General features: G+C 39.1%; 1 protein-coding gene across 3 annotated transcripts in view; it reads right to left on the bottom strand.

Moving 5' to 3' along the window:
* Positions 1–22,560, bottom strand: part of si:ch73-138n13.1 (calponin homology domain-containing protein DDB_G0272472) — a 39,599-nt gene that overhangs the window by 14,498 nt on the left and 2,541 nt on the right. Inside the window, exons 1-6 of one of the 3 annotated variants that reach the window (XM_042762556.1) lie at positions 19,913–20,420; positions 19,498–19,591; positions 17,148–18,462; positions 16,558–16,636; positions 11,998–15,132; positions 11,581–11,703 (exon numbers count right to left, since the gene is read on the bottom strand). In XM_042762556.1, the coding sequence (XP_042618490.1) occupies positions 11,581–11,703; positions 11,998–15,132; positions 16,558–16,636; positions 17,148–18,454 (4,644 nt within the window). In that variant the 5' untranslated portion in view covers positions 18,455–18,462; positions 19,498–19,591; positions 19,913–20,420. Of the gene's footprint in view, positions 1–11,580; positions 11,704–11,997; positions 15,133–16,557; positions 16,637–17,147; positions 18,463–19,497; positions 19,592–19,912; positions 20,421–22,560 lie in introns of those variants that run through there. The other 2 variants (XM_042762554.1, XM_042762557.1) reach the window with 2 other exon arrangements.

The raw sequence follows: 22,560 nt of genomic DNA, 5'->3' as shown, positions 1-22,560 counted from the left end.
TTTAGAGAATCGAACCAAGAATCGAATCGAGAGCTTGTGAATCGAATCGAAATATCTGAAACGATACCTAGCCCTAATAGTTACTACCCCTGTGGTATATTTTTGCAGAAGTACCATACTGGGGTAATCAAACGGTTGCTTCTACAAAAGTTAATGGCAGAAACAGTATATTTTGACAAAGCTTCTCTTTAAAAAAAAAAACAACGTTCTGAATAACTAATCCAAATCCAAAACACAGAGTGGAATTACACTTTTTTTACGCTAATCACTTGACCAGAAAAGCCAAGAAGAATGTCTCAAACAGCTGGTGGCTGATTAACCTAAAGCTTTTAGCACGTACTGTATTGCAGTGCTGATTCATTAGCATCGGCTATGAACAATGCATCAGCAAAATGTCTGTTTGAACTTTTGCACATCTTTGCATATAAATGCCCTCAAAGACAATGAAATGGGTGTGTTTGGTTATAAATGCTTTCATTTTTGGCTATCCAAACAATTTGGCTTTATTTAAGGCAGGTAAATCTTCCAAGTCTCATAAACAAAGCTCCTAGTGCATTTCCAGTGAAGACACACCTATGAACTGTCTGCTCACCTTGGAAAGCCACTGATATTCTGTGCCTGCCGACCAAACATAAATTATCACACACACACGCTGAGAGGGAGTGGTACACTCAGGACTAACATTAGTTGTAAGGGCCACACTGAAAATATAAGGGTGTAGTTCTAGATAAAACAATATCTTATTTTAAAGGGCAAAGCCCTGGATAAGAACACTCTTATCTAAAACTTTCAGTGTGAAAATAACAAATACACAGCAGCAGAGAGAGAAAGAGAACTTGAAAACCTCTCGCCATCTCCCTACATGAACAGGAAGAGTGCGTCAGGGGAAGCAAAGGAACAATGAACGGATGGAAAGAAAAGATGAGAGGTAGAAAGAAAAGGGTAGCCGTCACTTTACCATCAACACACTGATGTTTGGCCTTTCATAGAGATTCATTGGTGTTTTTATTTACAGTTGTGGGAGTCTCATCTCCAAAACCGAATCTCCTTTTATTATTAAGCAATTATTAAGCCTTTCTTAATTTCCAATAGTGCATGTACTGTACATGTTTCTTGGTGTGTGTGTGTGCACGCTAAGAGACTAATTTTCATCTCATGGCATTCTCACAAAACATTCCCACCCAAGGTGTGGCTACATTTACCTGAGGGAACATCAAACATTAACAGCTGATATTGTGAAAGAGCAGTGTTAGATGCTTGATAGACTGAATTTACATATATTAAATTCAACTGCAGCAGGACAAGGTCCTCTGGCACTTGAGAATAAATGACTGTTATTTAAAAAGATGTCAAATTATCCAAACAAAATAGACAATCTAAAAAGTACAAACTTTTGGGGTCTATAAGACTTAAATGTTTTTTGAAAGAAGTCTCTTATGCTCATTCAGCATTCCTTTATTTGATCAAAGATACAGTAAAAACAGTAATACTGTGAAATATTATCATTTTTTTAAAATAACTGCTTACTATTTTTATATATTTTAAAATGTAATTTACTCTAGTCTACGGAGTCACATGACCCACCAGAAATCAAGCTTATATGCGGATTTGCTGCTCAAGAAACATTTCTTATCGTTATCGATATTGAAAACTATTTTTGTGGAAATCGTGATTGTTTTTCAAGATTCTCTGATGAACAGAAAGCTTGAAAGAGAAACATTTATTTAAAACTGGAACATTTTGTAACATTAAAATGTCTATCACTTTTGATTAATCAATGTGTCCTCGATGAATAAAAGTATTTATTTCTTAAAGTAAGCTAGTGTGTGTGTATATATAGTATTATATAAAAGTATTTATATTTCTTAAAGTAAGCTGTGTATGTGTGTATATGTATATGTGTGTGTATATATGTGTGTGTGTGTATGTATGTGTGTATATATGTGTAGGTATGTGTGTGTGTATGTGTGTGTGTGTGTATATATATATATATATATATATATATATGTATATATATATATATATATATATATATATATATATATATATATATATATATATATTTATATATATTTATTTATTACTGGCAAACCCAATCTTAATGAAAGCATTTCCGTCAAAACAATTATTGGTCAGAATGTGCAGTTTTGTCATTTAAAGCACTAGTTCACTGGAGCTTTGCCTCAAATAATATGCTTAAAGTGCTCTTAATGTACACATTTACTTTCAAACTTGCATTATTCTGAGCCTGTAAACCCTGAAGAATTGTTACAAAGTTCAAACTATTCCAGGCAAAGTGTTCATATCCCAGCTCCTTCATGTGTGATAATATATAGTATGGCTGAAGGCGAATGGAGCATTCTTCCTATGTATGTCACAGAGAGAGTGGTGACGGCTGAAGGACACAGGAAACACCCCATTATGGCTAGTTAATTCAGTTACAATGATTACGTACCTGTTTTGATTGTTTCCTGTTTCACTGAAACAAATAATCAATGTACAGTACAGTTCTTCCTTTTGTTCAATCTTTGTGACACACAAGCACAAAAATAGAGTCCGAGTGGTGGAGGAAAAGCCCTTGACTGACAGAAGAGTGAATGAGCATTATGAGACGTGACATGACTGAAATTCATCTATCAGGGGGTATATAATCTAGTTGAAAACCTGCCCACCAGCATTGCCTGATTTACTCCACCTCATGGTCTTAGACAAACAGCAGCTTCTTGCTTTTGAAATCACTCAGTGTGTTGTTGAACAAGCAGGACAACACCCCTTTCATCTGGCTTATACATACCTAAACATCAGCAGGCACTGAATATGAGGCATAACTCAAACATCACAATTCTTTGCAAATGTACATGATCTTTTGGTGTAAGAGAGAACATGCTGAGAACATGCATGTAAATGTCCAAGAAGTTTATGCAAACTACCCTTGCAGTGTAGTGCCAGGTTTCAGTATGCATGAAACAGTACCCATGCAGACCATGTCTACATTTTTTATCAATTGTGCTGACCTAGCTTTCCCAGAATGCCGCTCTAAGCTCACTGTGCATCTCAAAGCTTCCCTTATACCTTTGCAAAGGTCAAGCCACCAAACACAAACACATACAGAGTAGGAGATGGAGAATTACCAGGTACAAAAGAAAGAAAATGTATACAACATACATGAAAGGGTGAAGATGTATTAAACATACAGAGTCATGGTATAAAAATTTGATTTAAATAAAACTCCTATAAGCCTAATGTATCTTTTCTGTTCCTGGAGGCACATCAGTAGTCGGATGTCTCCCTTATCTGACCCATCCATTTCAGGTCTTGCCGTGTACACATATGCCTACTACTATATAGTGGGTGATAAAGAGTACGTCGATTGAAAATTCACATTATTCATGAAACAATACTACTTCCACTGAGATTCTAAAGTCTGCATCCAATAAACACTTTACTATCCCATTAAGCCAAGGGAAAGGAGTTGAATGAAAGTGAAGTGACTCAACTGACAACATAAGTCACGTTACAATGACAACATAACAGACGTAGCATGTCTGTATTATTAAAATACTACACACATTGGGCCTCATTCATGAAACTTGCGTAAATATACGAGTAAATTCAGAGTAATTTGCGCATAAAACCGACCTTTCCGACAACTCTCCTCCGGATTCACAAACGCTTCGTAAACATCAGATTTGATAGTTAAACGTGTATGTTAATGAATTCCAAACATTCGTAAATCGGGCGAGCATGCACGCTCATTCATAAAAACCATAATCCCTGCCCATGTATTCCGACTGACAACTATATATGGGCATCATATCATGAAACAAAAATAAGGATTTCAACATATCCTCTCAAAAGTGAATAAAAAAGAAAAAATTCTCAGACGCAGAAATTGAAGTTTTGTTATCGGAAGTGTATTCAAAACGCAGCATTTTATTTTTAAGTGTACATAGCGGAGTATCATGTCCTAAAAAGCACATTACAGATGCTGTTAATGCAGTTTCATCTGTTAATCGACCAGTCATCATTCTCTGCCACAGCCTCTAAAAATATGTCTATTGTGCAGCACTCTGTCTGCCAAATCAAGCAACAGTGCTAAAACAGTATACGGTATATAATACTGTATATTATTTTATCAAAATGCTGCATGATACATACGTGATTATATAAGGTAAACAGTTTTATAAACGTGCAGCGCCATCAATGAGCAAAACGTTTGGAAGATTTACAACCCATTTAAGCGAGGCTGGGAGCAGGTGTACATTTTTTTGTGTACCAACTAACATTTGTAAAATATGAACACTTTCATTAATCACAGGAAATCTGTTGAAGTTTACTTGACTTCGGAACATTCATTCACGGATTTGCACTACACCACTGTCTGCAGCGCCTTCACACACAGACGACACTTACTAGAGAAGTGTGAAGTGTGATATAATATTCCTCTGTAAATAAATACAATTTAAATTCATGTCTCGCACACTTTAATGCACTTTGAATGGAACATATATGCTCCCTTCAAACTGGAATCATGGGGGGGGCCTTCGGTCCTGCAAAGTTTAGTTCTATCCCTAATCGGACACACCTGCCTGTAATTTTCAAGCAATCCTGAAGACATCTGAGGTCAGATTTTTCAGGTGTGTTTAATAGGGGATAGCGCTAAACTTTGCAGGACTGTGGCCCACCAGGACCAGAGTTTCCCATTCCTGCCGTACAGCTTGAGACAACTACAGAAGCAAGCTCAGTATCAGGTTCAGACAATGACAAAAGAAAGGCTATAAGCAGTTTTGTTTAAATGGAAAGTGACCTCATGACCAACTCATGACCTCCTAGACAGAGATTGAGGACTACATGGTGCCAGGTGGGAAATCAGTATGTATGCTACTCTGTGATTTTAGAGATGATGAATTTGGGTAATACAGAGATATAAATTGCATATATTTCTCTTACAGACGAGGGAGTGCTCGGTGAAGCCAGCGAGGTGGTTCGTCTGCGCAGGGATAAGCGCTGTTGGCTGCGCAGGCTGAATCTCCGGAAGGACTCTTGGCTGCGACTGGCCAGGCTACGAAGAGAGGCAGCCCTCTTAAAGCCACCTCCGTCATCTCCACGTCCTCCTGCAGATCTTCGCTCTACACCGCTGGAGACCAAGTTGAGGGCACCTTGAAGGGAACGGCGCACATTCCCCATCCAGCCTGACACTTGCGAGTGGGCCACTGACAACTTGTCGCCCAGGTACTCCATCTCTCAGGATTCAGAGTGAGTAAATTGAATTAAAGTTTGTCCTTATGAAGCTCAATGTCAAGATTTTTCAGTGAAGTTCTTCTCAAATGGAAGTTCTAAGGTCCACTGAGGGTTCACCCTTCAGGGAAATGGCCTCGATTCCAGTAAGGTCCAGTTGAACGAGCATCGGTGTTTAAACTCCATGGTTGGGTGGCACTTTAAGATACAGAGGGCCTTCCTCTTTAGCCCAGTCCAGCAACTTAAGTGTTGTTCTGATACACCATGTCTCCAGAGCGAGGCCAAGACAGATTGTGCTCCAGTATGAAACAAACTGCAAATTACCACCAAGCAGTCAACCGTGATCTAACTTCCAACAATTCTTGACTAAAGTTTTGGGACTAGTTTTAGTAACATACCTCAATGGCTACATTTTTAATTGCGAGTCACAGATATAAAGTCATTCAGATACTCCCATGTAATTTAAGATTATTCATTAGCGATTACTCAAAATTACATGGACAAAATTATATTAGGCACATACATGACACACTGTTGATAGAGTCATCATTCTACAATGCAGTTTTCTGAGACATCACAGTAAGAGCTAGAATAGAGGACACTGGGTTGTCCCAAAGAACACAGCAGTCCTGCAATGCCTTATGCTCAGTGACAAAGCAACAAAGTTATAGTTATTATGTAACCACAGAGGCACCTGCAATTACGTCCCTAAACAAAAAATAGAGTGGCGTGATGTCATGGAAGCTGATTCAATACGCCTTACTTATTAACCTGAGCAACTTGTTTTAAATAGTTACATTTCAATCAATCAATGCATTAATGAATGAATAGTATGCAAATGTCACATTTCATAGACAAATGTCATGTCACTTCAAGCTGCGTCACTAGAGATGGTCTGAAATGAGCAGTGGACCGCTCCTACATGAATGTTTGAGAGTCTTTTGAGTGGATCTGTCAGCCGAGTCATATACTCAAACAAACGCTAGTCAACTCATGATCAGAGCTGTCAAACATACCGACTTCCCCAGTCACGTCTCAAACCTGTCAGGTAGCATGAGCTACTTCAACACAACTGCATCTCCCAAAAAGCATCAAAACTGTCAACCTGTCAATTCGGAAAACATCCGTAACTCTCAGTGTAGGGTCAAAGCTGGAGACCAGGATGAGTGTTTCCTTATTTCTTTGTTGCTAGAATGCCTAGTACACACAAGTCCAGGGTGAAAGTCTGTTTGTAAAATGAGGAAATTACGAGCCAGAAGTATCCAGGTGGTTTCGCAGGCACTGAAACACAAATACTGTTCCGAGGTGGTCTTTTCCTCTGGTGTCCTTAAATGTGTCCCTGCAGGTACTGGCAGGTAGAACAGAAATGCGTCAGCTTTCCTGCCTCCGTCCCCCGTGCTACAGGACTTGTACTCAAGGAGAAAACAGAGGGAGGAGGAAAACGAGAGCAGAGACAGAGAGGGAGGGGTTAGGGAAGCCATATGATATGAGCACGGGAGAGAGAGAGAGAGAGAGAGAGAGAGAGAGAGAGAGAGAGAGAGAGAGATATGGGGATGGAGAGAGAGAGAGAGAGAGAGAGAGAGAGAGAGAGAGAGAGAGAGAGAGAGAGAGAGAGGAAGATATATGCACTGCAGTGGTTCCAGCTTTGAGAGAGAAAGAAAAGGAGAGAGAGATGGAAAGAGGTCCACTGGTTATGCAATATTGTCAGCAGCTCATTTTGCTGAGAGCAGAAGAATGCTTGATGAAATTAACCAAGAAAAAAAAAAGAAGAAGAAATTGTTAGAAACAATTAAATGGGATTATTAGCACATATCTGGGCATGTTAAGAGTAATTCACTCTGGCTTGTAAGGTGTTTATAGCACATGGTACAATGAGTTAATTTGCTTTGCAAATGTACACAATCTGTCATGCAAACATCACTGATGACCAACCAAACCTTGCTGTCCTTTTTTGGCCTGACATATATTTCCATATCCACTTACTGAACTTCAGAATCTGATTTCTGATTTTGAGTCTTTAAAAAAATCAACCAGATCACAAGCAAAAATGAAATTAGCAAATCTTTCTGTACATCTTAATAGATTATGGGATTCACTGATGTATGAACTAAACATAATGAGTTCAAATGGTGGGGAAAAAGAAGACAGCCAGTGAAATGCTGAGGTGCAATTTAGCGTCCACTAGTGGACTGGGAGTGAATTACACTATGTAAATAAAGAAGAAAAAAAATCTCACACATTAACCACACCTGAGACCAAATCTACATCTGAATATTAATATTAATAATATAACCATGTGCCACTGAACTATTACAGCTATCTAAATAACTGTGTCAGTTGTGTTTTTTTAAACACATAAGTCTGAGACCTCACGTAAGTCTAATTTAAATTTTGAAATAAAGTAAGTTTGAAATGTTGTGATAAAATGAATATGAAATATACAAAATTCTATTTATAACTATTTGTGTTTAAATAAAATACTACAGGCTCTAGTTTTAGCTGGCACAGAAGACACAAATCGCTAACATTAGATTGAGGAACAGCAAGACAAGAGAGTCTTATAAATGGCACAAGCCAATCAATGGCAAATTAGGTTTTGTTCCGTTTATAGAGACAGAGCAATAGAAATATGCTTTCCTTCTTCTATGACAATCGGTACACAACCACTAATCTTATTACAAGATAAGCAGCATAAAGGCAAAGATTTCAAATACAGATACAATATTAACTGACATGAGGATAATCTGGCTAACGTCCATATATCGTTTAAGTGCATACATTAGCCACAGTGCTGAGTGGCAAAATGACGACCATACTTTTATTAATGTATCATCACAAGAAAACCACCATGTCAGCCTGGCATTCAAATGAGTCACAGAGGCATTGCTCATGATTCAGTCATCTGCCTGATGGTAAAACCACCTCAAAGAACTGGAATCTCCTGCTTACTGCATTTTTTTAAACACTGTTTGGATCATACAGTATATTTATTTAGACATTACTCATAGTTAGCGCTGCTTAGAAAATATATAACGTACAACACCAATATAGTTTATGATAGAGAGCTTTACTTACTCCACCCTAATTTTAGAAACCTCATGACTACTAACAGACTTAAAAGCCTATTACCAAAGTAATCACGTTAGTTTAGGATAACTAAAAGAAAGACAATCTTGCAATGTTATTAAAAATGCTGTTTCTAACTAATGTAGTGTAACATAAATGTCAAATAAATTTGGCCCTGATACGACAGTACTGTGTATATGTGTACACTTTGTGTGTGGTTGTGTAGGTATATTTCACTTAAAATAACTTGACCCTATTTTTGGTCATCAGTTGGTCGCCTGTTCCAATATCTCAGTAACATTTTAAAGGGTTAGCCTTTAGCCTTTAACAACAAACAACAGCATATTGGGTTTGATTACTGGGTTATTATATCCTATTACTCTGACTACATCAAGATAACAAAGAGTAATTCTAAAGTCCAAACAGAACAAGTGGTCTAAATCGTTTGATGTTCCTCTTTAAACCACATGTTGCCTATACAGGAAGGGTAACACTGACTGATGCTACTTCCTTTGTGTTAACACTTTACACATCAAAACTGAAAATTACAGCATACACAGGTGGTGGCACAGGCTACGACATATGTGGATGTTTCGGCTTTTCGTAAAGATCATTGTATTAGAGCCCAGTTTTATGACTCTGATACAGCAATGGCAAAGTAAAGTGTTAATGCAAAAGATCTGTTTGCTCAATAAGACACTCAAATTTGGAAATGAAACAAATCTAAACTCTTAGTATTTGAACTCCATTTTTTTGTTTCACCGAAACCTTCTCCTACATGACAATTAAAGAGATGCTGTTGATGTGCAGATGATATAGAAGGGAACTGGCCCATGTTGCTTGAATAAGTTTATTGTGCACTGTTTAAGATTGGCTTGGCCAATGGCCATTTACATTAACAGAACTGATTCATTCAGCTGGTATGCATACTAAAATGATTGATAATTGATAAGACCAATAACAATGCTACATAAGCATATGTTTTGGTCTAGCTGGAAGACACAGCCAGTCAATGAGCAGTGCTAGCTGAATAAAATGTGTACTCTATGTGTCTATATTAAATGTTTCTGATACTGCATATGAGTACTAGGCTCATATTAGCACAATACAAGCAGAAAATACTAGTGTATTTCTAACAACATCATAATAGATTCCAAAAAAGTGCAATATACAGAATGGATTGCTTGATTTTTCAAACTGTACCTGAGCCCAAAACCCATATCTGATTTATTCAAAGATGCCTAGGGAGACAGAAAAGAAATAAAAGTACTTTTTATGGAGGGTGAGCCATCTGTCCACCTCCGTCACCTGAATAACTTTCAGGAAATTAAAAGAACAGAGTGTAAACGATGTCTATTTAATTAGCCAGACAACTGGAAGCATCTACAGAGGCCTCACACTGTTCACATGAAGATAATATTACTGAACAGAATAATACACACAAATCATAAGGGAAGAAACAACTTCACAAATCAATATTTTAATAAAAAAAGACTAAATGCATCTACGCTAGGAGAAAAAAACTACTTTTGGCTTCATCCAAAAGTCAAACATCTTAGCATTTGTCTGCGTTTACCATCTTGACAGAAAAATAAAGTAAGCTTACCCACAGCCACCAACAGCAGGAAGGACAGAAGTGATAAGCCATGTTTCTATGATGCAAATCCTTCTATTTAGCTCAAAAGAATGTCTTACAGTCTTTACTTTTTTTTGAAGATTATGTGACTGTTTATTACTTCTCTGCCTCTCTCAGTGTCTGTGTAAATCCTCTGTGCCCGTGAGCACACAGTGATGTAAAAATGACACTTCCTATGATGACCAATACTGAGAAAAGATGAGAGCGAGAGAGCAAGAGAGAGAGAATGCTTCCTCTTGAAGCCCACATGTAGACACCCACATAACAACAATAAACTCAATCATTAAAATAAGAAACAAACTGTCAGTCCTGGAAAGGGTTCAGTTTCAAACTAAATTAAAGGTTAAGAGGATATTCTCGGCTGGCATCAGACACATTTTTATGGCCACAGCTTACTGTGACTCATAAAAATCAACACTGTAATAACTTGATTCATACAGCAGATGGCACTATGTATGCATTCAGGGGAACTCGGCAAAAAAAAAAAAAAAACTGCCTTGTTGAGTAAGTCTCTAGGTGGAAAAACTTCCCTCTTTTCTGAAAACACTTTTTTTGTACGAAATTTCAATGAATTTGTCCGCCAAAAACAAGAAGGTGATCAATCTTAAGTTCTTCAACAGAATGTTTAAACTGGAGTTAATGTTGTGCATACATGTTCATAACTTTCCACACAGTTGTTATGATTGTGATTAAATCTGTTTTTACTTTGATTTTCACAATCTCACTCACTGCTAGCAGTGTAGCCATGGAGAAAATGCTCTACCATTGCACAATAACTTAAAGGCACTCCTTTCTGTCATCAGACTGCATTCCTGCACCACCCACTCAAACACACACAAATAAAACACAAGCTAGTTAGCCTCCATACCCGACAAACATGCATATAAATATAAACATTCAGCTTTAATGACCCTCAGCCTAAATAACTAGTTCAACATGCGCTTTAACAATTCTATTAAGTCCATCAGATATGGGCAAACATCATTAGCCGAGCACTGCATGCCAGAAAGGGTCATATGACAGCTGTTATTCACATTGTCGGGGAACTCCTCCAACATCTGGTCTCTACAAGCTGGTGACATCATCAGAAGTCAACAGGCAATCTCTCCATCCTTCATTTTTATACACTTTCCATTAGAACATGGTGAAGAACTTAACTCTTATGTAAGATGTTTGCTGGTCCATGTGCAAAGTAGGGCTGGGCAATTTCATCTCAGTTTTCTTAAGCCTTTTGACAACATCTGAAATATAGCTCAAAACTATGTGCTACATTACAAGTTTAAGGTTAGGAACTGAACGAAAACAACTTCACAATGTTTATGATGGAGCGAGAGAAACCATGACCTCAGTGATTTTGGCTAAGTCTCATAAGCTGAGAAATTAACAAGCTTCTTACACCTTCACTGACAAGGTGACAAGTTTGTGTTATAAAGGGCAGGTGAGTTAAGGAAATTTAAATTAATAAAAAAAGCTGTACACTATTTGTTAATTAGAAGTGCTGATATAAAAATAATCTCAATAAAAAAAAAGCTACTTTAAGTACCTATAAATAGGGTTGTGTGCGAGCACGTGTATGAGAAAATGAGTGACATACAGAGAGAAAAATACACAAAACTAAGTTTGATTATGCTCCTACTTACCGAGCTCTCTCCACTTCTTTCTTTGTGTGCGCTGCGACTTCTGCGAGTTCTTACATGGGTAAGCGGGCCATCAGCAGAGATTTCCGTAGGGGCAGATCTTCGACACATACTCCTTGAACGTTTCTACACAAACATAGAAGGGGGCCACAATCAAGCTTCTTTAAGAATTCAAAAGAAACGCAATACAACAAGAGACCCGCTGACACAATATTTGCTCACTCCAAAGAATATTTTTTTATACCAATGTCAAGGTGGCTCTGCAATTCAACTGACCAATGTCAATACTATGCTAAACACAACACCTGACACAATATTTGCTCACGCCAAAAAATATTTTTTTATACCAAATATAGAATATGAATTTGGAGTGTGTGTGTGTGTGCGTATATTTCTGTGTGTGTGTGCATTCTTCCTCACCTGTTGTATTTTGTCCCTGTGCGAGGCACGGTTCTCTCTCTGTCCCTGGGATGCCAGCTCCCAGTTTGGACTCCACATAGGATCGCTGACAGAGAACGCTGCAACGTGACTAGTGGGTACTGTAGTCTCTTTCTTAGATAATGGTGTTGTGGGAGAAGAAACCAAAGCTCCACTTGACCCCACATTCAAAGGTGCTGAGGTCCAGCATCTCTCTGGGGTCATTGTAGGGGCTACAGAGGGTCCAAGACCTGGTTGCGCAGTCGGCACAGTAGTTTGAATTGGAACCATGGATGGTGCAAAAGTGGGATGCTGTACAGGAATAAAGACTGGACTCATGGAAGAGGTTGAACTGGGTGTCAAAATGTTACTTGAACCTCTATCCTCATGATGCAATAGTTGCTGATCAAGGCCACCAGGTCTGGTGCTAATTGGTCTTCTGGATCCTTCCATGGCTGATACCCAATGGGGGTCATCTACAGCCAACTCTGCTTGAGTATGTTCCCAAGCATTAGTTTGCCCATGGGGCAAAGCTGAGATGGGCTGGTGAGCACCAAAGGCCCAATCTGAGGTCTCAATCAATGAGTGGGTTTGTGGCCTAGGTCTTTCTGTAGCAAAAGGCAGTGAATGAGGTTGGGATTGATGCAGAATCTGAGGTTGCAGGGGTGGCGGGAGTTGAGTTCTCATACGTTCTGCTGGGGAGGGCTGGAAGAAAGACTGGGACTGAGGGTGAAACTGGGACTGAGGAGGAGACTGAACTTGAGATGCTGTTTGGGATTGGAGAACATTTGGTTGTGTGGCCTGTGGGCAAGCTTGAATCACTGAACCAACACCTCCTGACTCCAAACCTGCAAATCCAGTTAAAGGGAAGGTATTAGGTTGGGTTTGACTTCTGAATGAATCAATGTCTAAGATGGCAGGTTTGTAAAGCTCATCAGGACGAAGTGAGGGTTGCTTCCATCGGGCTGTTGGGCTATTCTCATGGCTGTCTCGACCACTCCTAAAACCAAGGGACACTGCATCCAGATCAAGAACTTTAGGCCGAAGTGGAGATGTAGGTATAGACCTCTCTTGCTCTGTCTCTATCCGATGTCGCTCTGCTCCTCTCTGCCGTTCAGGGTGCTGTTGTCTCTCTTCTCGCTCTTTTTTTGATCTCTGTTTCACTTGCTCTTGCTGGAGTTGCCTTTCCCGCTGTCTCTGCAGCTCAAAATCAAGAAGCTGTCGTCTCTCAAGCTCCTTGATCCTCTCAAGTTCTTCCAGCTCTTTCTTGGCCTCCCTCTCCTCTACTTTCTGTCGCTTCCATTTCTCAATCTCAAGCTCTCTCTGCTTCTGTCTTTCAAGTTCTTTCTGCCTTTCAGTCTCCCTCTGTCTTTCAATCTCCTGTTGTCTCTCCAACTCTCGTTGCCTCTCAAGTTCCCTTTGCCTGTCCAATTCTTTCTGCCTTTCCAACCATCTCTGTCTTTCCCTCTCTTGCTCTTTCTGTTTCTCCAACTCTCGTTGCCTCTCCAAATCTCGCTGTCTTTCTAACTCCTTTAGCCTATCCATCTCTCTTTGTTTTTCAAGTTCTCTCTGCTTTTGTCTTTCAATTTCCCTTTGTCTCTCCAACTCCAGCATCTCCTTCTGTTTTTCAAATTCTCTAATCTTAAGCATCTCTTGTTCGAGCATTCTCTCTTTCTCTCGCTCAAACTCTTTTTGTCGTTGTCTCTCAAATTCTCTCTGCTGATCTAGTTCTTTTTCTGCAGCTTTCATTCGCTCATATTCAATTTGTTTCTGTCGCTCTTTTTCTCGTTTCTGACGTTCGATTTCCCATTGTCTCTCCAACTCCCTCTGTCTTTCCAACTCTTTTTGTCTCTCTTTTTGTTTCTGTTTCTCAGCTTCTCTCCTTTTCTCCCTTTCAATTTTTTGTTTCTCTATCTCCAAATCTCTCTGTTTCATCATCTTTTCAAACTCTGCTTGTCTTTGTCTCTCTATTTCCATCTCCTCCCTGACTGCTTTTTGCCGTTCCCTTTCTTGTAATCTGTTATCTGTTCTTAGTCCAGTGTCATTTTTATGCTGCTCCTCTTGCAAATCTCTATGCATTGCAGCTTCCAATGAAGGATTTCTTCTAAATGGAGCAACTGGATTCTGAGGACCCCACTGTCCTAATCTAACAGTGAAATCATCAAAAGGAACCTCCTTCATCCCTCTGTCCTCTCCACCCACCATATTTTGTTTAACTCTCCCTAAGATTGCTTCCTCATCCACTCTCTCACCTTGATGCACAGGCTCTTGAATCTGTCCAGTCAGAGCAAAGTAAGTGGCTCTAGGTTTGTTCATTTGTTCTTCGGCTTCTAACATCTTAGGCCGTTTGGGTGCTGCAACTTCTTCTCGTTCCCTCTCTCTGTCTCTTTGTGCTTCTAACTGTTTCTTCCTTTCTGCTTCGCTGTCTTCCTCCTCTTCCTCCAATGCTGCAGCTGCAGCCATGTGCAATTCTGTCTGCCTCTGTATCTCTTCTTCCATCTTTCTTAACATCTCTCTCTGTTGCTCCCTCTGAGATTCAATCCCTCTGTCTGCCTCTGTGGCAGTCCATTTGTGTAATGCCCCTACTCTGAGGTAACGTGGAGTGGCTGCTTCATCCTTTAGCAGGTTACTTATCTCATGAGTAGGTCTGTCCTCTTTACCTGGAGGAACTGATCGCCGAGAACGCAGTGTGAGAGCTCTGTCTTCAAGCGAAGCTGTTGGCAAAACCTCACTTACAGCATGGCTCTCTCCAAACACAGCCACAGTGTCAAAGACATGCTCCACACGTACAGGACTGGAAGGAGAAACTTGTTCTCTATAGGTTGCTTTGACCAAACTACAAGAATCATCATCTTCAAGAGCTTTAAAGGTGTTATCTTGAATACGCAAAGAGTGGTTTCGTCTTGGCATGGGTTTAATTGTGCTTTCCTGCTGTGCTCTTGGGTCTTGTGAAATGTTATCTTCCATTATTTGAACATTATGCCTCTCCACCACATGGTCAAACATAGACGCTCGTACTGTTTGCACTCCACCACTATCAAAACTATCAAAATTGGTAGGCAAGTCTTGAACACCCAGTGATGATGCTTTCCTCTCCTCCTGTTTGGTGAACTTCCCTTCAATTGTGGAGTAATCAAACTACAAAATGAAATAAAAATAAAATTAAGTATATTTTTACATGATTTCACTTGCCATTGATTATTTTCTTTGTCTCAGTTCCTTTCATGAGTAAGCAAGAACCCAGAACTTGGATTGACTTTCAGTCAGACAAGTTGAGCTCTGTCTACAACTGTGATCCTTTAAGAAGCAGCATTTGCCCCATGTGTAATTATAGCTTTCACTGACAGGTATGGCATTTAGAGGTAACGTTTTCTTTGCTCATATATGAACTATCATTACAGTGGGCGTCTGTGTGCATTATGTGTATTACATGACTGATTTAGAGGCAAACTTTGAAAGGAAATAGATTACGTTTCTACTCCAAAGTGCAAATCAGCCACAGAAAGAATGCAATACAGACTCATTTGAATAAACAACAGATTGTCAAATCTTGCAAATTACTTATCTAAGTTATTATTTTACAGGGAAGGGTATAAAAAGATAACAAAAGCGGGAAGTACAAGATCATGACAGATGAAAAAACTGATATGTGAAGGACTACTGAAAAGGCTTTAATAAACAGAGAAAGTACTGTAAAGAGGGGATGCAGACAGAAGCAAGCATTAAGGGCACATGAAAAAAGAGAGGAGCTTGACGCGTGTGACTGAGAACAGTGAAATGGGATCTGTATGCTCTTTGTCAAAGCTCATAAAGCAGGGTTGGGCATGAAGGGGCCATAATCAAAGCGTCCTCTTCTCTCACAAACTGACCTTTCTCACCCCCACTCCCTTCGAAGCGTGCATGTTTCATAATCACTATATGACTCAGGTTACACGCATTTGGAGTGCCACACCTTCTGTGACATCACAAGTGCCTTTTTCAACATCATTTGTTATTCCTCTATTCTTCTCTCTCTCTCTCCCTCAAATTGACTTTTCTTTTTTTTTTTTTTTAAAGAGTGATCAACATTTATTTTGGGGCTGTGACCACAATAGGGCAGTTACTGTCACAAATTTCATAAAGGCCCTTTTTCAAAAGGAATTTTCTCTTCATTTAACAATATATGGTTTTACTTTATCAAACACATGACTATCATAGAAAAAATGTCTTAGGGTAAGAACACAAATACAAATCTTTGAGTATAAAAAGCTACATGTTTTCTGTATTCATGAAAAGAATTTCAAATTTTAAAACACATAAAAAGCATTAAACAGGGCCTTCTGCCACAAATGTTACAGGAAATGGAAAACAAGAAATTATTATTAGTTCAATTAATTTGCGATAGACTTTTATATACAATTATAGTATACTCTGGTGTCGTTTGTTTAAAAGAAAAAAAAAAGATATTAAAAAGTTTGAATTTCTCATGAAAAACTTCTAAACACAAAGCATACCTTCCTGAACCTTGCAAATGTGTTTAATTTTTGGCAGTATGATTAATAGCAGTGGTTCAAATTCCCATACCTTTTTGCTGAGATCTTCTTCAGCCTGCTGGGGGCTTTTGAGCTCATAGGAACTATGGCTTTCAAGCTCTGCCTCAAATCTATAAACAAATCAGAATAATTAGAAACAAATACTATATATAATACTATTGCTTTGATTTTCAGAGTAAAGGTTGTGAATTATGACAAAAGGCAAATTGGTATTAATTATTACATTTTTGTGTACTTTTGAGGAAAAAAGTGTATGCAAGATATAATTACACTTTTCAGAATTATCTGTGCGAGCACATATACATAAAGACTCACTTTTGCACATAATGTAGATGCTTTACTCTTTGAAACCATAATAAAACGCTTCTTTTTACTTTCTCTTTTGTCAGGAAGTAAAAGAGAGACGTTGCACACTACATCCATTTTATTCCCACAAAAATTGCTTGAATGTCAAAGTTACAACTGGAACTCATTTGGTAAAACCTGAAGGCAGTAAAACTACTGCAGAACTGTGCATATTAAGTATTTCAGTACATACATATTTGCATACAACATGAAGCTGATAACTGATTAACATACATACACCTCTAATAATGAATGTTGAAAACCACTGGACCTTACCTTTTAGTGCGGTCAGATACTAGGGTACGTGGCTTACATTGTGGCTTCTGGGGTGGTGACAGCGTAGTAGGCACTTCTTCGGTCAGTTCTTTGATTCGCTGTTTCACCCACACTGCTCCATCAGTATCAGAGACAGACAGCCCCGGTGAGTGAGGCTCAGTCCCTGGAGTATCCACACGTGCCACTGAGGAGGAGGAGGAAGAAGAGTCCAAGAGCAGGCTGATGCGTCTCTTTATACTGCTACCTCCTGTATCCTCAGGTTTAGAGTCTTTCTTGGAGTCCTCATCTTTCGATTCAATCTTTTGAGTCCTTTTCTCAACCACAGGGGACTTATTTGGCCCTTCTGCCTTTTCAGCACCCTGTTCTTTCTCTTGAGTCTCAGCTACAGCACTCTCTGGCATTTGAGAAGTGTTTTCTTTGCTAGCCTCCTTGGCAGGCCGCCGGTTTAGGGACAGCCCAATTGACTCAAACTTTGAGGTAAGGTCAGATGAAAGGGGTCGTCCCTTTGTCCAACGAGGAGCAGGTGTAGGGGACACAACCTGAGACTCAGACTTAGTGGGGTTTTGGAGGAACACAGCTGAAACCGGTCTGGGTCTTGAACCTTTAGATTGGGGGCGAAGAACAGTTGGAGAACTCTCAGCCTTGGCATCAGAATCCTCCTTACTGTCCTCATTATTCAGTCCGATCTCTGATAGGAAACCCATTGATTTAGCACGAGTGATTGAAGAGCCGGGTTGTTTTTTCCGAGGAGCAAAAGGCCATTCAGCACCAGGAGTGGAGGCCTGAACAACAGTTTTGGGTCGAGCTGGTGTGGCTCCAAAGCTTGTTCTTCTCGGCACGTCCCCAGTTTGTGTTGTTCTAAATTTGTTGGAATCAGTAGAGGCGATGGTAGGTGCTGGTTTAAAGGGTTGTGCCACAGGTTTGTTTGTTTGTCCGCTGGGCTTCGATCCTGTTTTAAAGTCAGGTGGTAGACTGGGTTTACTGGCTGGCTGTGGTTTAGGTGCACTGGGCAGGACTGGTTTGGAGGAAACTGGTCGACTGGGTTCAGGTTTTGGTTTTGGCTGTGGTTTGGGAGCAAAAATGGAGCGTATAGCAGGATTTTTCTCCACAGTGAAAGGTTTTGGGGTGAGTCTGGGCTTGGGGCCTGGGACAGGTTTGTTAGGCTCCGAGGGAATAATAAGTGGCCCCTGGGTGCCACCTGAACTTTCCACCAAGCTCTTGTTGCTAGAGTCTATGAGAGGGCTAAGGTGCAGACGACTCCCAACCACACATGGCCGCCCAGCATCAACCTCAACCTGGGCAGCCATCGCACCACCTGAAACAAGAAAAAAAATAATAAAATCCAGAGTTTGCAAACAATCACTTAAATGAGTCTCTTTTTTTTTTACAGCGAATAAATTGTAGATCACTAAGGCTGTCCGTTTATAGAAAGCAGTCCTAAACTGTCAGGTGTTTAACTGTATGTGGCGACAGATGACTTCCTGCACTCCATTTGTTCGTTGCCAAATCTTTTCGCTGCTCATTTGCATAAAGTTCAGCTTGGCTCAACACTGTTTCACTGCCAACTGTCACTCATGTCACCAGAAATCACGGGCTCTTATTGAAAATGATAGCCAGCCATCTATCATAGCTCAACTCTGTCAGTGCGAACCCTCATTTAGATTGGCGGGAAAAGTCTGTAGTCAGTTAAAACCACTTTCCAATTTCAGCACTGTCTAAAATCCAACATGCTGAGCAGAATTTCTGCACTATCATTTTATACCACAAACAAATACAGTGTTCTCAGAAATGTTGTTGTGGTGGGGTGTGACTATGAAGCTGAAGAAAAATGCTCTTTTCCTCTCCTCTGCTGTGGACTTTGCCTTGGCAGATACAGAGCTCACAAGAGCACATCGAACACTTTACTGACACATCATTAATCACACTGTGAGAGTACGTGTGTGTACGGGTGTATTAAGTCAGCATGATTGGACATTGCCCAGGAGGGAGGGATCAATTTGCTGAATTAAGAGTCCAGACTGAGACTGTCTGTGCGTAAAAATCCTGCTACTACAGGCAAATACACATCAAACAAAAGGAATTCACAGGAGGATCCAGAGAGCCATATTTGCTAATGCAGTACACATGTCGCTCTTGGAAGCTGTGCGCTAATACAAACACGTGTTCACACTTAGATGGGCACGCAGACTTTTACAGCACACACACACCCTCACACTTTACACAGTAAACAAGCATGATTCATAACACATTCATATACCCATGTAAATGCACATGCATTTGCCATGCCTCCCCGTGCAGTAATCAAACTGTGCTTTGCCTGCTGTTTTCCAACACCACAATAATAACTCACCTGCTTGGCTATCAACCGTCTGCAGTGGAGCCCTGGTTTCTGTGGTAACCGCAGAGTGATGTCATATCATATGGAGAGGAGGCGGAGCCAGACTCTGTTGCAGGGAATACAGCATGGTCAGACACCGTTACTTTAAGGTATCAGTGTCCTTTGTAATTTTGAAGTCTCCACACATGCACGAATATACACAAGTAAACTTGTTGTCAATGATACAGCTTGCTGAAATCGTTGAATATCATAATTGAAAAGTCAAACGAGAATGTTAAAAAGACTTGAGGCACAGCACAGATTCAACCACATAAACACATATCCGAAATCCGAAATTACGCAACATGCAAATTAGACTTCATCAGTCTCTTTTACAAACAAATGAACACCAAGAAAGCAGACACATTGATCGAAGCCAGATATTTACCAGCACTTGACCTACATCTACAGATTACCAAGCAAACCAACACATTTGATATGTCTCCGGTAGTGAAATCTTAGCTGTGTGGTTGCGCAAGGGGGACAGAAGTAGTGACATGGAAGGAGGGGGACGGCCAACAGATGAACGGAAAGAGGGAGAATGACTGCGAAGTAAGGAAAGGAGGAGGATCCTGGTCTGAGTGCATGGACTGGCAGTCGCTTGTTGACAGGAAACGACTCTGCAGCTGGAATGTTTAATATCTACTGCTTCAAAACCAAAGTGTTTAGGGAAGTCGTTTCTGGCATCCCATGGAGACACGTTTACACACAAACATGATCCAGCCATTAACCTAGAAACTTTAAAACAGATCTTTACACCTCCGTATTAAAGTTAGCAGCACTTAAGTCACACTGCAAATCTCAAATCTTGGAACTTGGAAGAATTCTTGGTAACTACAAATCTTATCCCTCAAACGCTAGAGGGCTAAGAGTAATAATGCGTCTCTAAAAAGGAATTATATAGACAATTACAATAAATATAATTAATCTAAAAAAAATTAAAAGGTTAACTTCTTTTTACATTTGATATATTTTAGGATTATTATTTTCACATACATACATATTTATGGTTTCACATTACACTAATATTACAGTACAAAAAAAAATGTATAATGGGCCTAAACACAGGCTTCATCTTATTTAGATAAAATATTATTTCTATTTATCTAAATTAATAAATAATATTTATTTATTTATTGTAAAATATTAGTCAGATATTTCTTCAAATATTTTCCCCCATTCAATTTTATATACAGAAGAAATCACTGTCATTCAATCTATTCCTACTGAAATATATCAACTACTACATAAACCAAATTCTTGTTTGGTGATGGGCAAGCATTAAATATTTTGCCAGCATAAAAGATTTCAGTGCTACCAAATGCGTTTTTATACAGCACTCAACTTGCAAAACTTTCCCACCATGTTGAACCTGGTCTCAAAATAAAGGCCTGACCTTCACCATCAAATCAATTCTAAAAAAACACAGTCAAGCTCCAGGAACATAAACCAAGGCTGTAAATATCACTCAGTCAAATCAGATTCCACTGGAAAGATAAACAAGAAAACCATCCTCAGGCACTGCATTAGCCTTCCATCAAAGAGCCTAAATCAACAACTGTCATTTAAGAAGAAGCTGCCAGAGATCCTGTGGAAATCAGATCATAAAACGAGTGACTCTGCTGGACATTAAACATGCTCTTTAACTAGGAGTGGCAGAATAAAACAGTTACTGGGTTCACACAGATAATCATATCCACTGTGTAGTTATCAAATGGAAATTACTGTACTTCAATACCATAAAGATTTAATAGCTTTAGGAGCCCTATACAGAGAGATAAAGAAGAAAAATTAACATGAAACATGCTTACAAATTATTTACAATTACCCAACCACATAACATAACACACCCAGGGTGTAAAGTACCCTTTCTACCTTATTGATCGCATCTATTCCACTGGGTTTAATTTCATTTTTATTTACAAGAATGTAAAAGTTTAGATGAAAGAGAGGGGAAGTAGTATCGCCCGTATACCACCCAGGTCACTTTTTACTCCTTTCAGTTTATTTACTACAAGTATAAGGTTCATATGCCAATGATCACCATGACGTAAATTTATCATCATAAAAATAAGTGCTTTCTTACTGAGCTCACGTTACAGTGAATGTTACTACTTAAGTAAAAAGTAAATGGCTAAAACTATGGTCAACCATGCTTGTGAAGAGACATCTTATCACTATCACAACAGAGTCTTTGTCCTAAAGCAGTACATTGTAAATGTGTTAATTGACCATCATTGAAGACGAACTTGACTTGAGTGTGAAGACAGTATTTTATATACTAAATATTCAAGTGTCAAAAAAATGGCCAATAACGGCTGCTGCTCAATTTAACATTAAACAATTTTAGGTAACAGATTTCAGGTTAACACCCGGTGTGTCGTACAGCTTTACATACTCAGGACACAGAGGAATTGTGATTAAACAAGTTGCGTTGTATTTGTACATTAAAGTACTTTAAAGGAATAGTTCACCCAAAAATAAAAATTTGCAGACAATATAGGATTTTCTGGCCATCCAAGATGACTCATCCGTAGAGTTTGTTTCTTCATCAGAACAGATTTGGAGAAATTTAGGATTACATCACTTACTCACCAATGGATGCTTTTCAGTGAATGGGTTCCGTCAGAATGAGAGTCCAAACAGCTGAGAAAAACATTAAAATAATCCACAAGTAATCCATACGACTCATTCATTTATGATAAATATGGATTACTTATAAATAATTACGTATGTTATCCATTCATTATAAATAAATTCATAAATTAACATGTTGTGAAGCATTATTATCGATAACTGACTGATATTTTGGCCAAAAGCTATGGTTTAAAGTTAAAATGCCTTAATGATAAATGTTTCTTACAAACACACAGCTTTTAACTTTAACAAGAAATTAATTGATGGACTGGAGTCGCGTAGATTACTTGTGGATTATTCTAATGCTTTTATCAGCTGTTTGGACTCATTCTGGCGGCATCCATTCACTGCAAAGGATCCATTGGTGTTATGTAAAGTTATGTAATGTTAAATTTCTCA

This window comes from Cyprinus carpio, chromosome A8 (genome assembly GCF_018340385.1).
Source record: "Cyprinus carpio isolate SPL01 chromosome A8, ASM1834038v1, whole genome shotgun sequence".
Taxonomy (NCBI): Eukaryota; Metazoa; Chordata; class Actinopteri; order Cypriniformes; family Cyprinidae; genus Cyprinus; species Cyprinus carpio.
This window is presented reverse-complemented; position numbering and strand designations above follow the sequence as displayed.